The following is a 13,771-nucleotide window of genomic DNA, read 5'->3' as shown; positions in this document are numbered from 1 at the left end:
TACGTTCTAAAGTGAATCATTTTGAGAAGGAAAAAGTCTGGAAAAAAGTCAGGAATGAATCATTAAAGTTACAAAAAAAAAAAAAAGTAAAATATTAAAGTTGAAGATAAAGTCAACACTTAAATTGATTAAAGACGTGTGTAAAGACTTGTTTCTTTTGTATTTGTATAAAAACCGTTGCGCATAAGTGTGTCTTGTCTAACGGACAAAATTCTGGAGAACATGAAAAATCGTACGATACTGAAGAGTTGATGTGAAATGTGTCGGAAAGTGGATAAAAAAATAAAAAAAAAGTCAAATAGTGTGTCCAATTTCTGGTTCTCTAATCCATCTCTGTTTGTTAGTGTTTCAGGTCCTCTTGAACAAACAGTCTGAACGTCTCTCTGGCCTGTCCTCACACATCTCAGCTCAGGACACAGAGGTGGACCGACAACTGCAGAGCGTCCAACGTTTGGAGAAACTCGTCCATGAGCAGGTGCACCGTGTGTAAAATCCTGACAAGCCTCGGCTTATGTAAAAGTTTGAATGACATTGGTTTACGTTGTTGGTGGTTGTCCCAACAGGGACAGCCTGAGTGTGTCCATGCAGCAGCAGCAACAACAGCAGCAGCAGCAGTATTGAGGACAGAGCCAGACTCTGTGTCGGAGCTGCATCAACACAGACACAATTAACAGCAGTTAAGCACAACAGTTAAATCTGCTGTCAGAACACGACTTCAGTGTTTGGCTAATTGACACAGATTCAAGTTCTCCTTCTTCTTTTTATTGTGATTCTTCCTTCTGGTCATCTTCGTCTTCGCAGACATTCAGACTGTCAGATCGTTGGTTCGGCTGTGTCGGTTTGTCTTTAAACACATCTGTCAACGAAGAATCCAAAAAAAATAAAAAATATCCTTCGTTTGCCGTCATCATGTTGTGGCTCTGAGTTCCAATGGCGTTGTTGCTTCTGTGGGTGAAGGGTCGGGTGGAGAAACTTCATGTTCAAACTCGCACCCAAATAAAGAGAAGAGCTCTGATGTCAGAGGGACCTTTGACCTACAGGCTTCAGACACTGAAAGGAAAATAGGCCCTGATTTTGAACACTGTCAGTGTTGTTTGTTTTCATGTCTGATGTGTGACGTTGGTACTATACAGTCTGTTACTAATGTCTACTGCATGGGTTAAGTCTGTACTTCTCAAACAGTTAGGCTGATAACAAGCCTCCAGTCACCAGGTGTTAAAAATAGATGTGTTTAAAATGAGCTGCTCTGCTGCCATCTAGTGACTGGAGGCTTGTTTTTCATTCAAGCATTAATAAAAACAGGATGGTGCAGTACTCAAATAGTGGGGCGGGCCCCCCTGGGGGCGTAAGGGTCTTACAATGAAATATGGCCCAATGTACATACAGTAAGTTTAACAGAGCTGTAATGCCCAAGCCTCCCATCACTAGGTGGCAGCAACTCATACAGTTGGTTTGTACAGATAGAAATATACGTTATCAGGTTCTCAATAGTATTTCAATCCGCAGGTGTGTGGGTAGGGGGGGATGGGTGGGTGTGAAATGACAGAAAATAATTAAGAACCACTGGGTTAATTGCGGTATAGCTATACAGTAGGCTATACATGGCCAATAATTGATCATTCTAATTCTTGAGTTCCAATTTTTCATAACTACCAATTTCCTAATAAACCCAGTATAGTGGGCATGGTCAGAGTTTCACCATGGACACTTCCCCAGGCTATTACAGAGCCAATTGGATCCATTTATTAATTGGCACAGTCATTCTTGATTCTTTGATTTCTTTTTTCGTTTTTTGTTTTTTTTTCAAGTGCATCCACTGACGTCAAAAAAAATCTCAAGTTTGACCTCAAGGTCACATCTTAGCGTCAATAAGATCCTCTAGTCCAGGCATGGGCAAACTAAAGCGGACCGTTCAGGTTTTTAATCCGGCCTGCCGAACGTTTCCAAATTCTATAATTTATTTATATTTTCATTACACTTCTGCCTTTTTCCCTGCAATACACACGAGTCCCAAATAGATGGCGTAGAAAATTCTAAAATGTTAGCCTTTATGTATGACTTATGTCATATCATTTATCTTAGTTCGCACCAACACTCCATCTATCTGCTGCTGTCCCGGCCCCCTTGTGGTCATAACGTTTGCCCACTCCTGGTCTAGTCACTAACTACAAGACCTTTGTTTTAGTGTGATCTTCAAGGACACAAAGGCTGTAAATAACGTGTTTTCAGTCACGCATCAATGACACTCAGTTCTACATATCTCTACTGCCACCTCTTCCATCTCGCCGGTCAAGTTACAAATCCCTCAGTGCCACAAAGTACCTCATCCAGCCATACAACACAACTGAGAAATCCTAGTTTCAGACTTTGGGCCCACAGAACTCTGGAACTCACTGCACACTGAAAGAACTGGAGAACTGTAGATCATATCTGATGGCCTCACACTGAAGTCCTGACGGGCGACTGGTAGGCAGCCTGTCCCCTCTGGTGTTCCCAAACAAACCTCAACAAACAGCCTGATCTCTGGCCCAGTTATGAAAAAAGAAAAAAAAGAGAGGCATGTGCAGAGAGTTAAAGAGAGGATGGTTTGAAGCTGTATAAAAAACTGAAACGACAAAACAGGAAAATGGCACAGCTACAGACAGGAAACAGGAAGTGGAGCAAATGAGGGCAGTTTTTTGAGAAAACAAAAGTAAAGGTAACTGCCCCGGAGGAATGAAACTGGATGGTCTGAGAGCTGCAACGGTTCTCGCTACAGTAGAGGTCAGTGTGACAGACGCCTTACTCATCTTACAATGACATTCTTGCGTGTTGTGCCCGCGTGCACTCGTTTTTTGGTTTAAATGTGAGTGGCAGTAGGGGAAAAAAAAAAAAATGAGATGAATTCAATTACAAAAAAGATGTATGTAAATTATAAATGTGAGTGGCAGTAGGGGAAAAAAGAAGAAATGAGATGAATTCAATTACAAAAAAAATGTATGTAAATTAGAAGGAAAATGAACCACTTGTCATTGTGACACAGTACATCACAACCAAATGTGACCTCTGCTCTTAACCCATCACCAAAGTCAACAGTGGGCAGCTTTAAGCTGCCCAGGGAGCAGTATGTTGGACGGTGCTATGCTCAGAACAGCTGGTGGACTCGAACCTGAAGCCTTCTGGACTCAAGTCTGCTTTCTTAACCACTACGCCACCACTGTCCTAGATACAGACTGAGTGCAGATATAGAAAATTTAGCTTCTGATTAAAGCTCAAATAATACATAAATGTGCTATACCATTTACATGATTTTAATTTCTGCCTGGTTTCTCTCGCAACCTCTCTGCCTACAGAAGATGTGGTTTCAAATCCATTTATTAACAAATAATAATTCATAAATAATAATAATAAAAAAAAACAACAGTACTACAAACAAATCAATTCACGTGTTGAAATTTAACAGCTGCGATAATTCCCAGACTATAAGCCGTTACTTTTTGCACTTGCTTTGAACCCTGCGGCTTAAACAATGTTGCAGCTAATTTAAGGACTTTTAAGGACAGGCTAACAAAGTTCATAGCGCTAGCAACCAATGACATTTTTGCTAGGCTACTGTGTGTTATACCAGTAGCATATTTCTGTCTGTGAATGGCTGTGTGCGTCGGGCGCGCAAGAGAAAGAGAAACGGTAGCTAAAGTCGAGAGCAGTTTGAGCGCCTGTCATCTTGAAGTGTGAGTTGGTTATACAGGAGCTGTTAAAACTCTGTTTATGTTCTGTTGTGGTCAGTGTGGCTGATAATAAAGACCCCGACTTCACTGTTTCCGTTTACCTCTGCTGTGGACAAGCACAAAGTGAAGAGAGTTAGGGCTAAGTCCCTTCACTTTGTGCTTGCTAATGTTAGAGTTAATGTTAGCTTCGGCCCGAGAGAAAATCACTTGGTTTCCTCCTGTTCAGTCCAACTACGATCGGGGCTCCGAAGCAGGAAAGAACTGTGTGTAAACAGCCCTGTTACAGGCACTGTTCGGAGAAAAAAACAAACATTTATTTATTTAATTAAAAGTGAAAAATGTACAATTATTTTTTCTTTTTAAATTTAGTCGGTGCGCCTAATATTCAGGTGCGTTTAATAGCCCGGAGATAACCTGATCTCTCTGACAAACAGGTTTCTATGTACACTTTACATTTTTTTGTTTTCTTATTAATGTAATAGTTTTGGAAATGTTATTTAATTATGTTTCTGTTTATGTTAAAAAAGTAATTTCCCAGCAGTTACAAGAAATGCAACCGAGTCTGATTCAGCCTGCGGAAAAGGACAAGTGGTACGTAGGTGGAGAGAGAGAGAGACACACACAGAGAGGTGGAGAGAGAGAGAGAGAGAGAGAGAGGAAGCGGTTAGGATGCTCCACATTGACTGCAGCACCTTTTTTTTTTTTTACCACAGCTTTTCGTGTGATATCAGAACACAGAAGGGTCAGACAGATAGAAACACACATCGTGACCGCATGATCGTAGTCTCTCTGTGGCTGCGTCTCCCCGTGACCATGTTCCTTCAGGTAAAGTAACAATGATTGGTCTGTTCCTGCTCTTTTTACTTTCTCGGAGCGTTTCAATATCTATTGCTCTGTTGTCATGTCAGCAGATAGTTTTCTCAGAAGTTTGTCAACAGGAAATTAACAAAAACGTTTTTTTTTTTTAAACCATTATACAGTGACCCTTAAAAACTAAGAATACTGATCTACTTTACCAATAATTAGAGGACTTTTTTTTTTTTAAACCATTATACAGTGACCCTTAAAAACTAAGAATACTGATCTACTTTACCAATAATTAGAGGTTAAGTTACGGGCTGAAGTTTTAGGGGTTACAGATATTTATATTTTTCTTGACAATCAAACACTATTAAGGCACACGTTATAGCAGATAATATCTGTCTTTTAAAAACCACCATTGCAGATTTTTGATGATATCACACGTTTTAGAAGTGGCGTCAAAATTCTACTTTTAAGTACTAGGTCCTTAAACCTTATCTGTGGTGAAGGTGAACAGCGCCGGTCAGATCTGAGCTTCCCGTGTCACAGGCCCAGTTTTTGGTGTGTGTGAATATGCAGATATACAGTATATGCTGTGAACCCCAGCGCCAGAGCTGACGATGGTATCAGAGAAGGAAATGAAGTGCACTTCCCTTTTCAACGGGCAGACACAGTAAATAAAGTGTCAGCTCTGGGCCGGAGGAGCTGCTGGCTTGTTTTGCATGTATGCAAAAATAGCAGCAAGTGAGAGTGTTCAGGTTGATTTATCTCAGGTGAACTCTGCATGACACTAAGTTGCCCTCATAATAGCCCTAGAATCCACGCTTTAAGGAGCAATCCCACATGGGCACGGTACAACAGTCCTAGTCTGAGTGTATTCCTAGTCACTAATTAGTTGAGACATTTAATTACTCAGCTACTTAGTTGTAAATTACACTTTGTTTACTGGAAAGCAGGAGTGTAAAGTTCACCTTAAATTTATTTTTAATACTAGATTTACCATGCTTTATCCTTCTCTGAGTTTCATTTTATTTTTTGATAAATATTTTTAAAATGTTATTGTATCTATAGTTCTATTTATATTATATATATATATATACATACATACGTTGCGTTGAAGAACCAATGAAAGAAGTTCTAATGAGCCATAAAAGTAAAAAATAATTTGTCATAGAAAAGGAAGATAAATAACCAAAAACTTTCTTTGATCGGCCAAAACATGTTGAAACAAAAGAAGAGAGAAATAAACATCATTATTACAGTAAACTGCTCTGACCATCCACCCCCCCCCCCCCCCCCCCCCCCACAATATTAAATATTACATAATGTAAACCCCAGATTAGTGTGTTTCCATGTAATCTGCTGTGATGTCACCACTGGGCACTAACATCAGATGAAGGAAACCAGTGGTGAGGCCACTGAGACTCACTGGAAATTACCTTGAATTGACCTTTAAATAACCCGATCTCAGGGTTTTTGCTCATTTTCCCCGTCTTTCTTTTTACGTCCTAAATAAACTTTGTTGTCGTCCCTGTGCTGCTGCAGTGACCAAAAGTCGCAACGTCTTGATTACACAGAGTGGGTGCTCTGTCTTTAATCGGAACGTTTGACGACTGGAGGTGTTGTTGTTGTTGTTGAAGTTCCTGTGTACAGTTATAAAACAGAAGGATTTCATACGTAATGTTTTTTTTTTTTTCCTAATCCTTCTCCACCTCGGAAGGATTGAGGAGAACTGAGGCCCCGGTACACTACAGTAGGTTACAGCATGTGTTTGGAATAGTCTGCGTTAAAGCCACTAAGAAGCAGCTTTGCATGGACATTAATGCAAATGTAACTCAGTGAAAAAAAAAATCCTGCTCTGTTGGCCTTACCTGCAGGACACTCAGGGCTGGACCTTGCAGTTGTACTTGGTCATTCGTTACTGAGGAGGAGGAAGAGGAAGAAGAAGAGGGGGAAGAGCAGTGTAAAAGGAACTGAACGTTTGGCAGAACTTCCCTCAATTCATGACCCAAAGAATGTCGACTTCCACGGGCAAACGTTCAGAAAGAGGAATTAAACCATCGAAAGCTCAAAATAAAGACCACAAAAAGGTGAGTGAACCAGTTGATATGTCTCAATATCCATGCACTACATTTGATCATTATGGATGAACAAAACCAGGCCTGTCAATTGATTCAAATTATATATGATCAATATTAGTGGAACAGACAGTACCGACAACAGCAGGTAGATTTCAGTGTTTCTCCCCTGGTTTTTTTATCTGTGACTAATCCAAATGATGGAATGATGGAAGAAGTCAAAATGTCCATACAAATCTACAATAGTCTCAGTGAAAAATGTCTCTTCATAGAGTTTCTTTCTAAACTTCAGTGCAGTCGTTCTCCTCAATGATATTATTCCGTCTGCAGTCCTGGACAAGCCACTGTAATTCGTATAGAATGACTGACTCTTCTGATCTCAGTCAGGCTGCTCTGACCCAAGCCTGGCCACTGACTTTAGGTTGAAGCACCCACGAACACATGCTGGGATGGGATGTTAAGAAAGTGTGTTAAATTATATTAAGAATTTGAATGTGATTCATTTGACCAAATAATTATTAATCTGTTATTTTGACAGCCGTACTTTTTAAAAAAAAACAACCTTTCATTCATTTTGTTTTAATAGTGTTTGACTCAGGTTCTTCACAGTTGGGCTTTTAATTGGTTGTTTACTATGATGTCTTGAAGGAGAAATAGAGGATTGTTTCTATGGTTACAATAAAAAAAAAGCCTCAGATCCAATTTTTCCAAATGTAAACTCTGCTTTACTTTTTGTTACTGTTTCCATATATAGAGAAACATTTTAAAAAGGTAACGATAAACCAAAATTAAATGTCGATCCAATTTTTCCAAATGTAAACTCTGCTTTACTTTTTGTTACTGTTTCCATGTATAGAGAAACATTTAGAAAAAAAGTAATAATAAACCAAAATTAAATGTGTTTTTTTTCCATCACCTTTCCAAAGAAGTAAATTCATCCTCCCATTTCTGTATAGAGAAACATTTAGAAAAAAAGTAATAATAAACCAAAATTAAATGTGTTTTTTTTCCATCACCTTTCCAAAGAAGTAAATTCATCACTCTTGTCCCATCAGCCCACAGCAGGCGCCCTGAAAGGAGCCATCCAGCTGGGAATCGGCTACGCTGTGGGAAACCTGAGCTCCAAACCAGACAGAGATGTTCTCATGCAGGACTTCTCTGTGGTAGAGACGGTCTTCCTGCCCAGGTACAAACACACACACAAGAGATTTTTGATTTTTTTTTTTTTTCTCTTTTAAAACATTGTTTTTTATCTTTTGTCTAGTGATGGCAGCAACCTGACTCCTGCACATCACTTCCCAGATTTCCGGTTGAAGACTTACGCTCCACTGGCCTTCAGATACTTCAGAGAACTGTTTGGCATCAAACCTGACGACTACCTGGTGAGTGGAGAACAGCACCCTCTGGTGGATTTTTGTTGAAATTGAACAGAACAGAATCTTTTTTTTATTATTATTATTATTTTTTTTTTTTTTTTAGTACTCCATCTGTAAGGAGCCTCTGATCGAACTGACCAACCCTGGAGCCAGCAGTTCCTGGTTCTACCTAACCAGTGATGATGAGTTCATCATTAAGACGGTGCAGCACAAGGAGGCAGAGTTTTTGCAGAAGCTGCTGCCTGGTTACTACATGGTGAGCATGGCAACAAAGTACTTCCTGGTCATTGGTGTTAAATGTGGCCAATGAAATTCAAATAATACAACAATCTATCCCAACTAAAGGAATAATTTGGACCAAACAATTGCATTGATTAAATCAGATTATTATGCAAATACTGACCAGGATTTATTGAGAGCAGGCATGGACAAACTAAGGCCCAGGGGGCCGGAAGTGGCCCGTTTAGCTTTTTAACCCGGCCCGCCAAACCTTTCCAAATGATATAATTTATTTATATTTTAATTATACTTCTGCCTTTTCCCTGCAATACCTATGTTTCCTCAATAGATGGTGTAGAAAATTCTGAAAGCATTTTAGCATTTTAGCCTTCATGCATGACTTTTACATTCCATCTATCTGCTCCTTAGCTGGCGCCCCTGTTCAATTTTGCTGGCGCCCACGAGTCAAAAAGTTTGCCCCGCGCCTGATTTAGAGATAAACAAGAGTCAAAAAAAAGTCCTCAGACAGATGTTTTTGTCATTCCTGCAGGTGCCTGGTGTTAAGTGACTAGAACCAGTTCAGACTGGTTTCTTTGACCAGTTTTGTTATCCTCTCAGTCCAAGTGTTAAACTGTGTGACCTTTGACCTTGCATCAAATATCACATTTTAAACAAACGTGCGAATGGCAACCTGTTCAAATGACTGAAAGCTCATCACCAAGTTCTGAACACTTGAGATTTTAATGTTCAATATTTAAAAGAACTGGTCCTCAGTTCTTGGACAAAGATTTTTTTTTTTTTTTTTTTGTAAATAGGACATTTTTTAGGTTTATTTTTTAAATGATTGACTGGAAGGTTATAGGTCAAATTCCAGGTGACATAATTGTACAAAGGGGGGGATCAAATTCCAGGTGACATAATTGTACAAGGGGGGGATGGGGGGGTTGTTGAGTTTTGTTTTAAAGATATTATTTTCCACTGACCTGTATATTTCATATTCATACATCACCTGCATACTGGCACATAAAGTTATAAATCTACCCATAAATATTTCTGGAAATAAACATTATGGGTTGGCGTGGTACATCAACAGACTGATACAAAGAACTTTTTTGTTTTCTTTCTTCTAGAACCTAAACCAGAATCCTAGAACGTTGCTTCCAAAGTTCTACGGTCTGTACTGCATCCAATTCGGTGGCACCACTGTCCGTGTGGTGGTGATGAACAACGTGCTGCCACGGGCCATGAAGATGCACTACAAGTACGACCTGAAAGGCTCCTCCTACAAGAGGCGAGCGTCACGCAAAGAGCGAGTCAAGTCCTCCCCCACCTTCAAAGACCTGGACTTCCAGGAGATGCACGAGGGTTTGCACTTTGATGCCGACACCTACAATGCCATGATGAAGACTCTGCAGAGGGACTGTAGGGTATGTTCTGGAACAATTTTTAAACCCGTGTCTTTTTTTAAGGACAAATAACTTTCAAAGTTTAAATCCATTGTCTGGAGGTTTTCTGATCCATAAGTTGACGATTTCTAAAGTAAAAGTAAAAGTAAAGCACCAATACTGGTAACACAGTTGATACATGATGGACTTTTTAAATGTGTACTTTCCAGCCTGTAAGTACTATATAAGTGTAAATACCATCATTTGTGCTCTTATGTAAACACACCAAAAGCTCCTTGGCCCAGGCTGAAGCTGCAGTGATGACTTTCATCAGTGGAATTTCGTCAGTGTTCAACAACAGCCGTCACTTGATGTGGATTAGTTCTCAGCACCTGACCCCCGTCTGGCACTAGTCCCGGCAGCTGGTCCGCAGTAAACAAAGTGCCTGTCTGAGTGTCATGTGATCCAGTCAGGTGACCCTGTGTGACTCTCAGTGAGACAGTGAGGTTAGGTTAGGCTGTGATACCTTTTTTTTACTGAGCGGAACGATCTTTGTTGTCTGTTCCTCTGTGATAGAGGATGACTTAAGGTCTGTGATTCACGCTCATCTTCTCCCTCACCTTCAAACAGTGTTTTCTCCCCGGGTCGTGGATGATCATTGTTCTGAACAACGTGATGAACATGAAGACACCGTGACTCATTAGGTGTTCTATTGTTAGACTATACTAGTGTTTCTTAAATACAGTAGTTGGGAGGGGACTTACACTATACCGTTGGTTTTCAATTATTTTCTGTCATGCACCCCTTGTGGACAGAAATGTTTTCAGCCCGACCCACACCCCCATGAACTGAAATACTATTGAGAACCTGATAACATGGATATTTCTATCTTGTACAAACCAACTGTATGAGTTGCTGCCACCTAGTGATGGGAGGCTTGGGCATTACAGCTCTGTTAAACTTACTGTATGTCAAGTGTGCCATATTCCATTGGAAGACCCTTACACCCCCAGGGGGGGCCCGCCCCACTATTTGAGAAGTACTGCACTATCCTGTTTTTATTAATGCTTGAATGATAAACAAGCCTCCAGTCACTAGATGGCAGCAGAGCAGCTCATTTTAAACACATCTATTTTTTATAACCTGGGGGATTGTGTGCAGAATGGCCACACAATCGCCCAAAAAAAAAAAAAAAAAAAAATGTGTGCAGTTGAGGGCCGGCAACTCATACAGAGGTTGGTATAGATAATTAAATAAATAAGAAATTCAGAAATTCTGGACTCTACAATGACGGCACCTCCCTCTTCCTGGCCTCAGGTCTTAGAGAGCTTCAAGATCATGGACTACAGTCTTCTTCTGGGGATCCACGTCCTGGATCGTAAACCTCTGAGCAGAGGAGGCCGCTGTGACAGCAGGAAAGGACAAAAGGTTCTCTACTCCACCGCGCTGGAGTCCATCCAGGGGGACGTAAGGGACCCAGGACCTGTGGCCGATGACGACACGTGAGGAGAACTCTCGCACTCTGCACTCAAGACAAACAAATTAGATCCGTTTGGACGTAAGGCGCCGCGGTCGTTAGAGCAGTACTTAAGTAGCGGGGCGTGGGGTATGGCACGCATATGGACATATGGACAAGTGTAATTGCAGAACCGGTTAACCCCTGTCTGAGGACTTTCTGACTGACCCGTGTCTCTTGTCAGATTGGGCGGGATTCCTGCCAGACATAAGGACGAGAGTCTGCTGATCTTTTTAGGAATCATCGACATCCTTCAGTCCTACAGGTCAGCTCACACACACACACACACATATACACATGCACGTCTTTTAAATAAACAACAATAACATCTTTTTTTCTTTTCTTTTTTTTTTTTCTTTAATATTTCAGGTTCATAAAGAAGGTGGAACATTCCTGGAAAGCACTGGTCCATGATGGGGTGTGTGCCAGAACTGGAGGCCTCAACATGTTCATATCCTTGAATGTGTGCGTGTTTTCATGTGTGTGTGTATAACAGCTGTTTCTGTTGCTCAGGACACAGTGTCAGTCCACAGACCCAGTTTCTATGCCGATCGGTTCCTGAGGTTCATGGGCACCACTGTGTTCAAGAGGATTCACCGTACGTTGCTTCTGCTCGTGTCATGTTTTCATATTAACGGCTGATTTGGTGCTGACTGTTGGTCATCAAGTCAAATGTCACAGAAGTAGATTCATCTAAATCCCCTTGTCCCATCTCATGACAACCATGTTCTCAGACTTCGCATGTTTCATTCGGAGCTCTCATGTTGTTCATTCTCATCTCACCCGAACTTCTCTTCCTGGTCTCCTCAGCTCTGAGAGGCGCATCCTCAAAGAAGAAGAAGAATTCTCTGCACGCAGCCAAGTCGGCCTCTCAGGAGGTTCTGTCCACATCAAGGGAGGAGAAGGAGCAGAAGAAGAAGGAGAAAAAGGCACAGAGCATGGAACACCTGGATGGAAACCGTAAGATCGGGACAAAACTCACACACGCACACGCACGCGCGCACACACACACGCTGCCTGTGTGTTTGTGGTTGATGATTCTGTCTCCTGCTGTTTTAGTTTTCATCTCTTCCAAACAACCTGATCTCCTGCCAGCATCTGTCGTCACCTTAACGTCCAACTCTGTTGGCGCAGAAAGCAGGTCTGACTATCAATAATTCATTTTTTGTCTAAAACCCAGAGTTAATCTTCACACAGAACAGAATACACCAGGTTCAAATAAACAAATCAGTCAGAAATAATATGTTCTTCTCTGCACACGAACTACGCCAACTTTGTTACCAACGTGTTTTTACATGTCAGTGAAGACAGACGTGATTCCAGTTCAACCGTGGCTCTTGACGACCCCCTGCTGGCCATGAGCAGAAGTCCGTCAGATCATGAACTGGACGTCTACTTGGTAAAAAAAAAAAAAAAAGTGCATTATGTAACTGCTCTCCAAAAAGTAAACTGTATAAAATTAGGAAGTTTTCACAATATCTTTCACCATAGTTTTTTTTTTTTAATTGTCTTCGTTCAGGTGAAAAAAAATGTTCAGGTCTTGTTTTTTTTTTTTCACTCTTTTTCAAAAAGAGGAAAAACAATGTGTTTTTTTTTCTTTTCTAGTGAGAAGAAATCAGAGGCTTTCGTCTTTTCAGCCCCTCAGTATGACCGACATCTGACCCACAGTGTCGGCGTGGGGATCACACTACCAGTCTGCCTCTTCACACACTCTGCTGCTAATCTAACAGAAATGTAAAAAATATAAATTAACTTTAAATTAATTAACTAAGCTCAGTGGCTGAAAAAATTAAAAATCTATTATTTAAAAAAAGCACATTTCAGTGCTCGTAGCTAAACTGAATTTGGTACATTTTATAAAGAGAAGTCTTAAAAGAATTAAATATAAAATAGTTTTTGAAAAAAATAGATTTAAATATGGAAAAGGTATTTAAACATGGTCATAGTGATGTTCAGATGGTCTATTGCACTTTACTCAATGATACCTTCACATTTAGTTTCTTTGTATTAGTTTGAGCTTTTTGTCCTTCAGAAGAAGTTTTTTCCAGACAATTGATCGATCTCAACAATAACAACAATAAAAACCACAAAATTCAAACATTACACAGTTGGTTTAATGCATTTAAAAGTTGAATGCGAGAATGATAAATAAATATTAGTATTTCTAATACTATTACTGGACTGGACCGCATTGTATTTTAACACATGATGGAATAAATGTTTTCTTGTTGATTTTTTTTCTCTAGAAAATATTTTAAATTTTAAGCCTGTTTTTGTTCTGCTTTTGTCCTTTTATGTGTTTGTATGCCTTACTTAGATAATTCACTGTTCACAAACGTAGTTGTGATTCACACTCTGTACACCTGCTGTAAGTGTATCATAGAACCTCTGTTGTTATTCAACAAATAAATAATTATGTAATTTCTGTTTTTGTCTTGTCATTCCCAATGCATATCAGGAAGTCTTTATTATTATTATGACACAACAGTAAGACGTCACACACTATAATTTAAACACTTGGGTTGCTGAAATGTGAGTGATTGCAACTAAGCAGATACAGTAGAAGAGGTTACGTTACGGTAATTAATTATTTTTTAATTAATAAAATGTGCTAATAAAAGAGAACTACTGTATGTCTGTCTACTTGTTAAAATGGACGGGGTTTTTTTTTTTTTTTACAATACCCATT

At 40.0% G+C, this 13,771-nt stretch overlaps 1 protein-coding gene across 5 annotated transcripts; it reads left to right on the top strand.

The window, feature by feature from the left end:
* Positions 1-2,140: 2,140 nt before the first annotated feature.
* pip5k1ba (phosphatidylinositol-4-phosphate 5-kinase, type I, beta a) lies at positions 2,141-12,816 on the top strand. Of its 5 annotated transcripts, none has more exons than XM_025062328.1 (16): positions 2,141-2,763; positions 4,235-4,298; positions 4,421-4,532; positions 6,386-6,598; positions 7,642-7,772; positions 7,851-7,968; positions 8,066-8,218; positions 9,312-9,608; positions 10,884-11,068; positions 11,267-11,347; positions 11,452-11,500; positions 11,596-11,680; positions 11,893-12,042; positions 12,142-12,223; positions 12,385-12,481; positions 12,688-12,816. In XM_025062328.1, exons 4-16 carry the CDS (start codon positions 6,512-6,514, stop codon positions 12,688-12,690), a joined length of 1,518 nt encoding a protein of 505 aa, XP_024918096.1. In that variant the 5' UTR covers positions 2,141-2,763; positions 4,235-4,298; positions 4,421-4,532; positions 6,386-6,511; the 3' UTR covers positions 12,691-12,816. The 5 variants fall into 5 exon arrangements, with proteins under 5 accessions (XP_024918096.1, XP_024918099.1, XP_024918097.1 ...); XM_025062331.1 differs by having other exon boundaries at positions 4,235-4,302; XM_025062330.1 differs by lacking the exon at positions 2,141-2,763 and adding an exon at positions 4,110-4,141.
* Positions 12,817-13,771: the final 955 nt, after the last annotated feature.

Source organism: Cynoglossus semilaevis, chromosome 14 (genome assembly GCF_000523025.1).
Source record: "Cynoglossus semilaevis isolate Cse_v1.0 chromosome 14, Cse_v1.0, whole genome shotgun sequence".
Lineage (NCBI taxonomy): Eukaryota > Metazoa > Chordata > Actinopteri > Pleuronectiformes > Cynoglossidae > Cynoglossus > Cynoglossus semilaevis.
This window is presented reverse-complemented; position numbering and strand designations above follow the sequence as displayed.

Coding starts and splice junctions, on each gene's coding strand:
- pip5k1ba (XM_025062332.1), top strand. CDS start 6,512: ATGACCCAAAGAATGTCGACTTCCACGGGCAAACGTTCAGAAAGAGGA. Junction 8,219..9,311: donor TGCTGCCTGGTTACTACATG/GTGAGCATGGCA, acceptor TCTTTCTTCTAG/AACCTAAACCAGAATCCTAG. Junction 12,043..12,141: donor GGAACACCTGGATGGAAACC/GTAAGATCGGGA, acceptor CTGCTGTTTTAG/TTTTCATCTCTTCCAAACAA.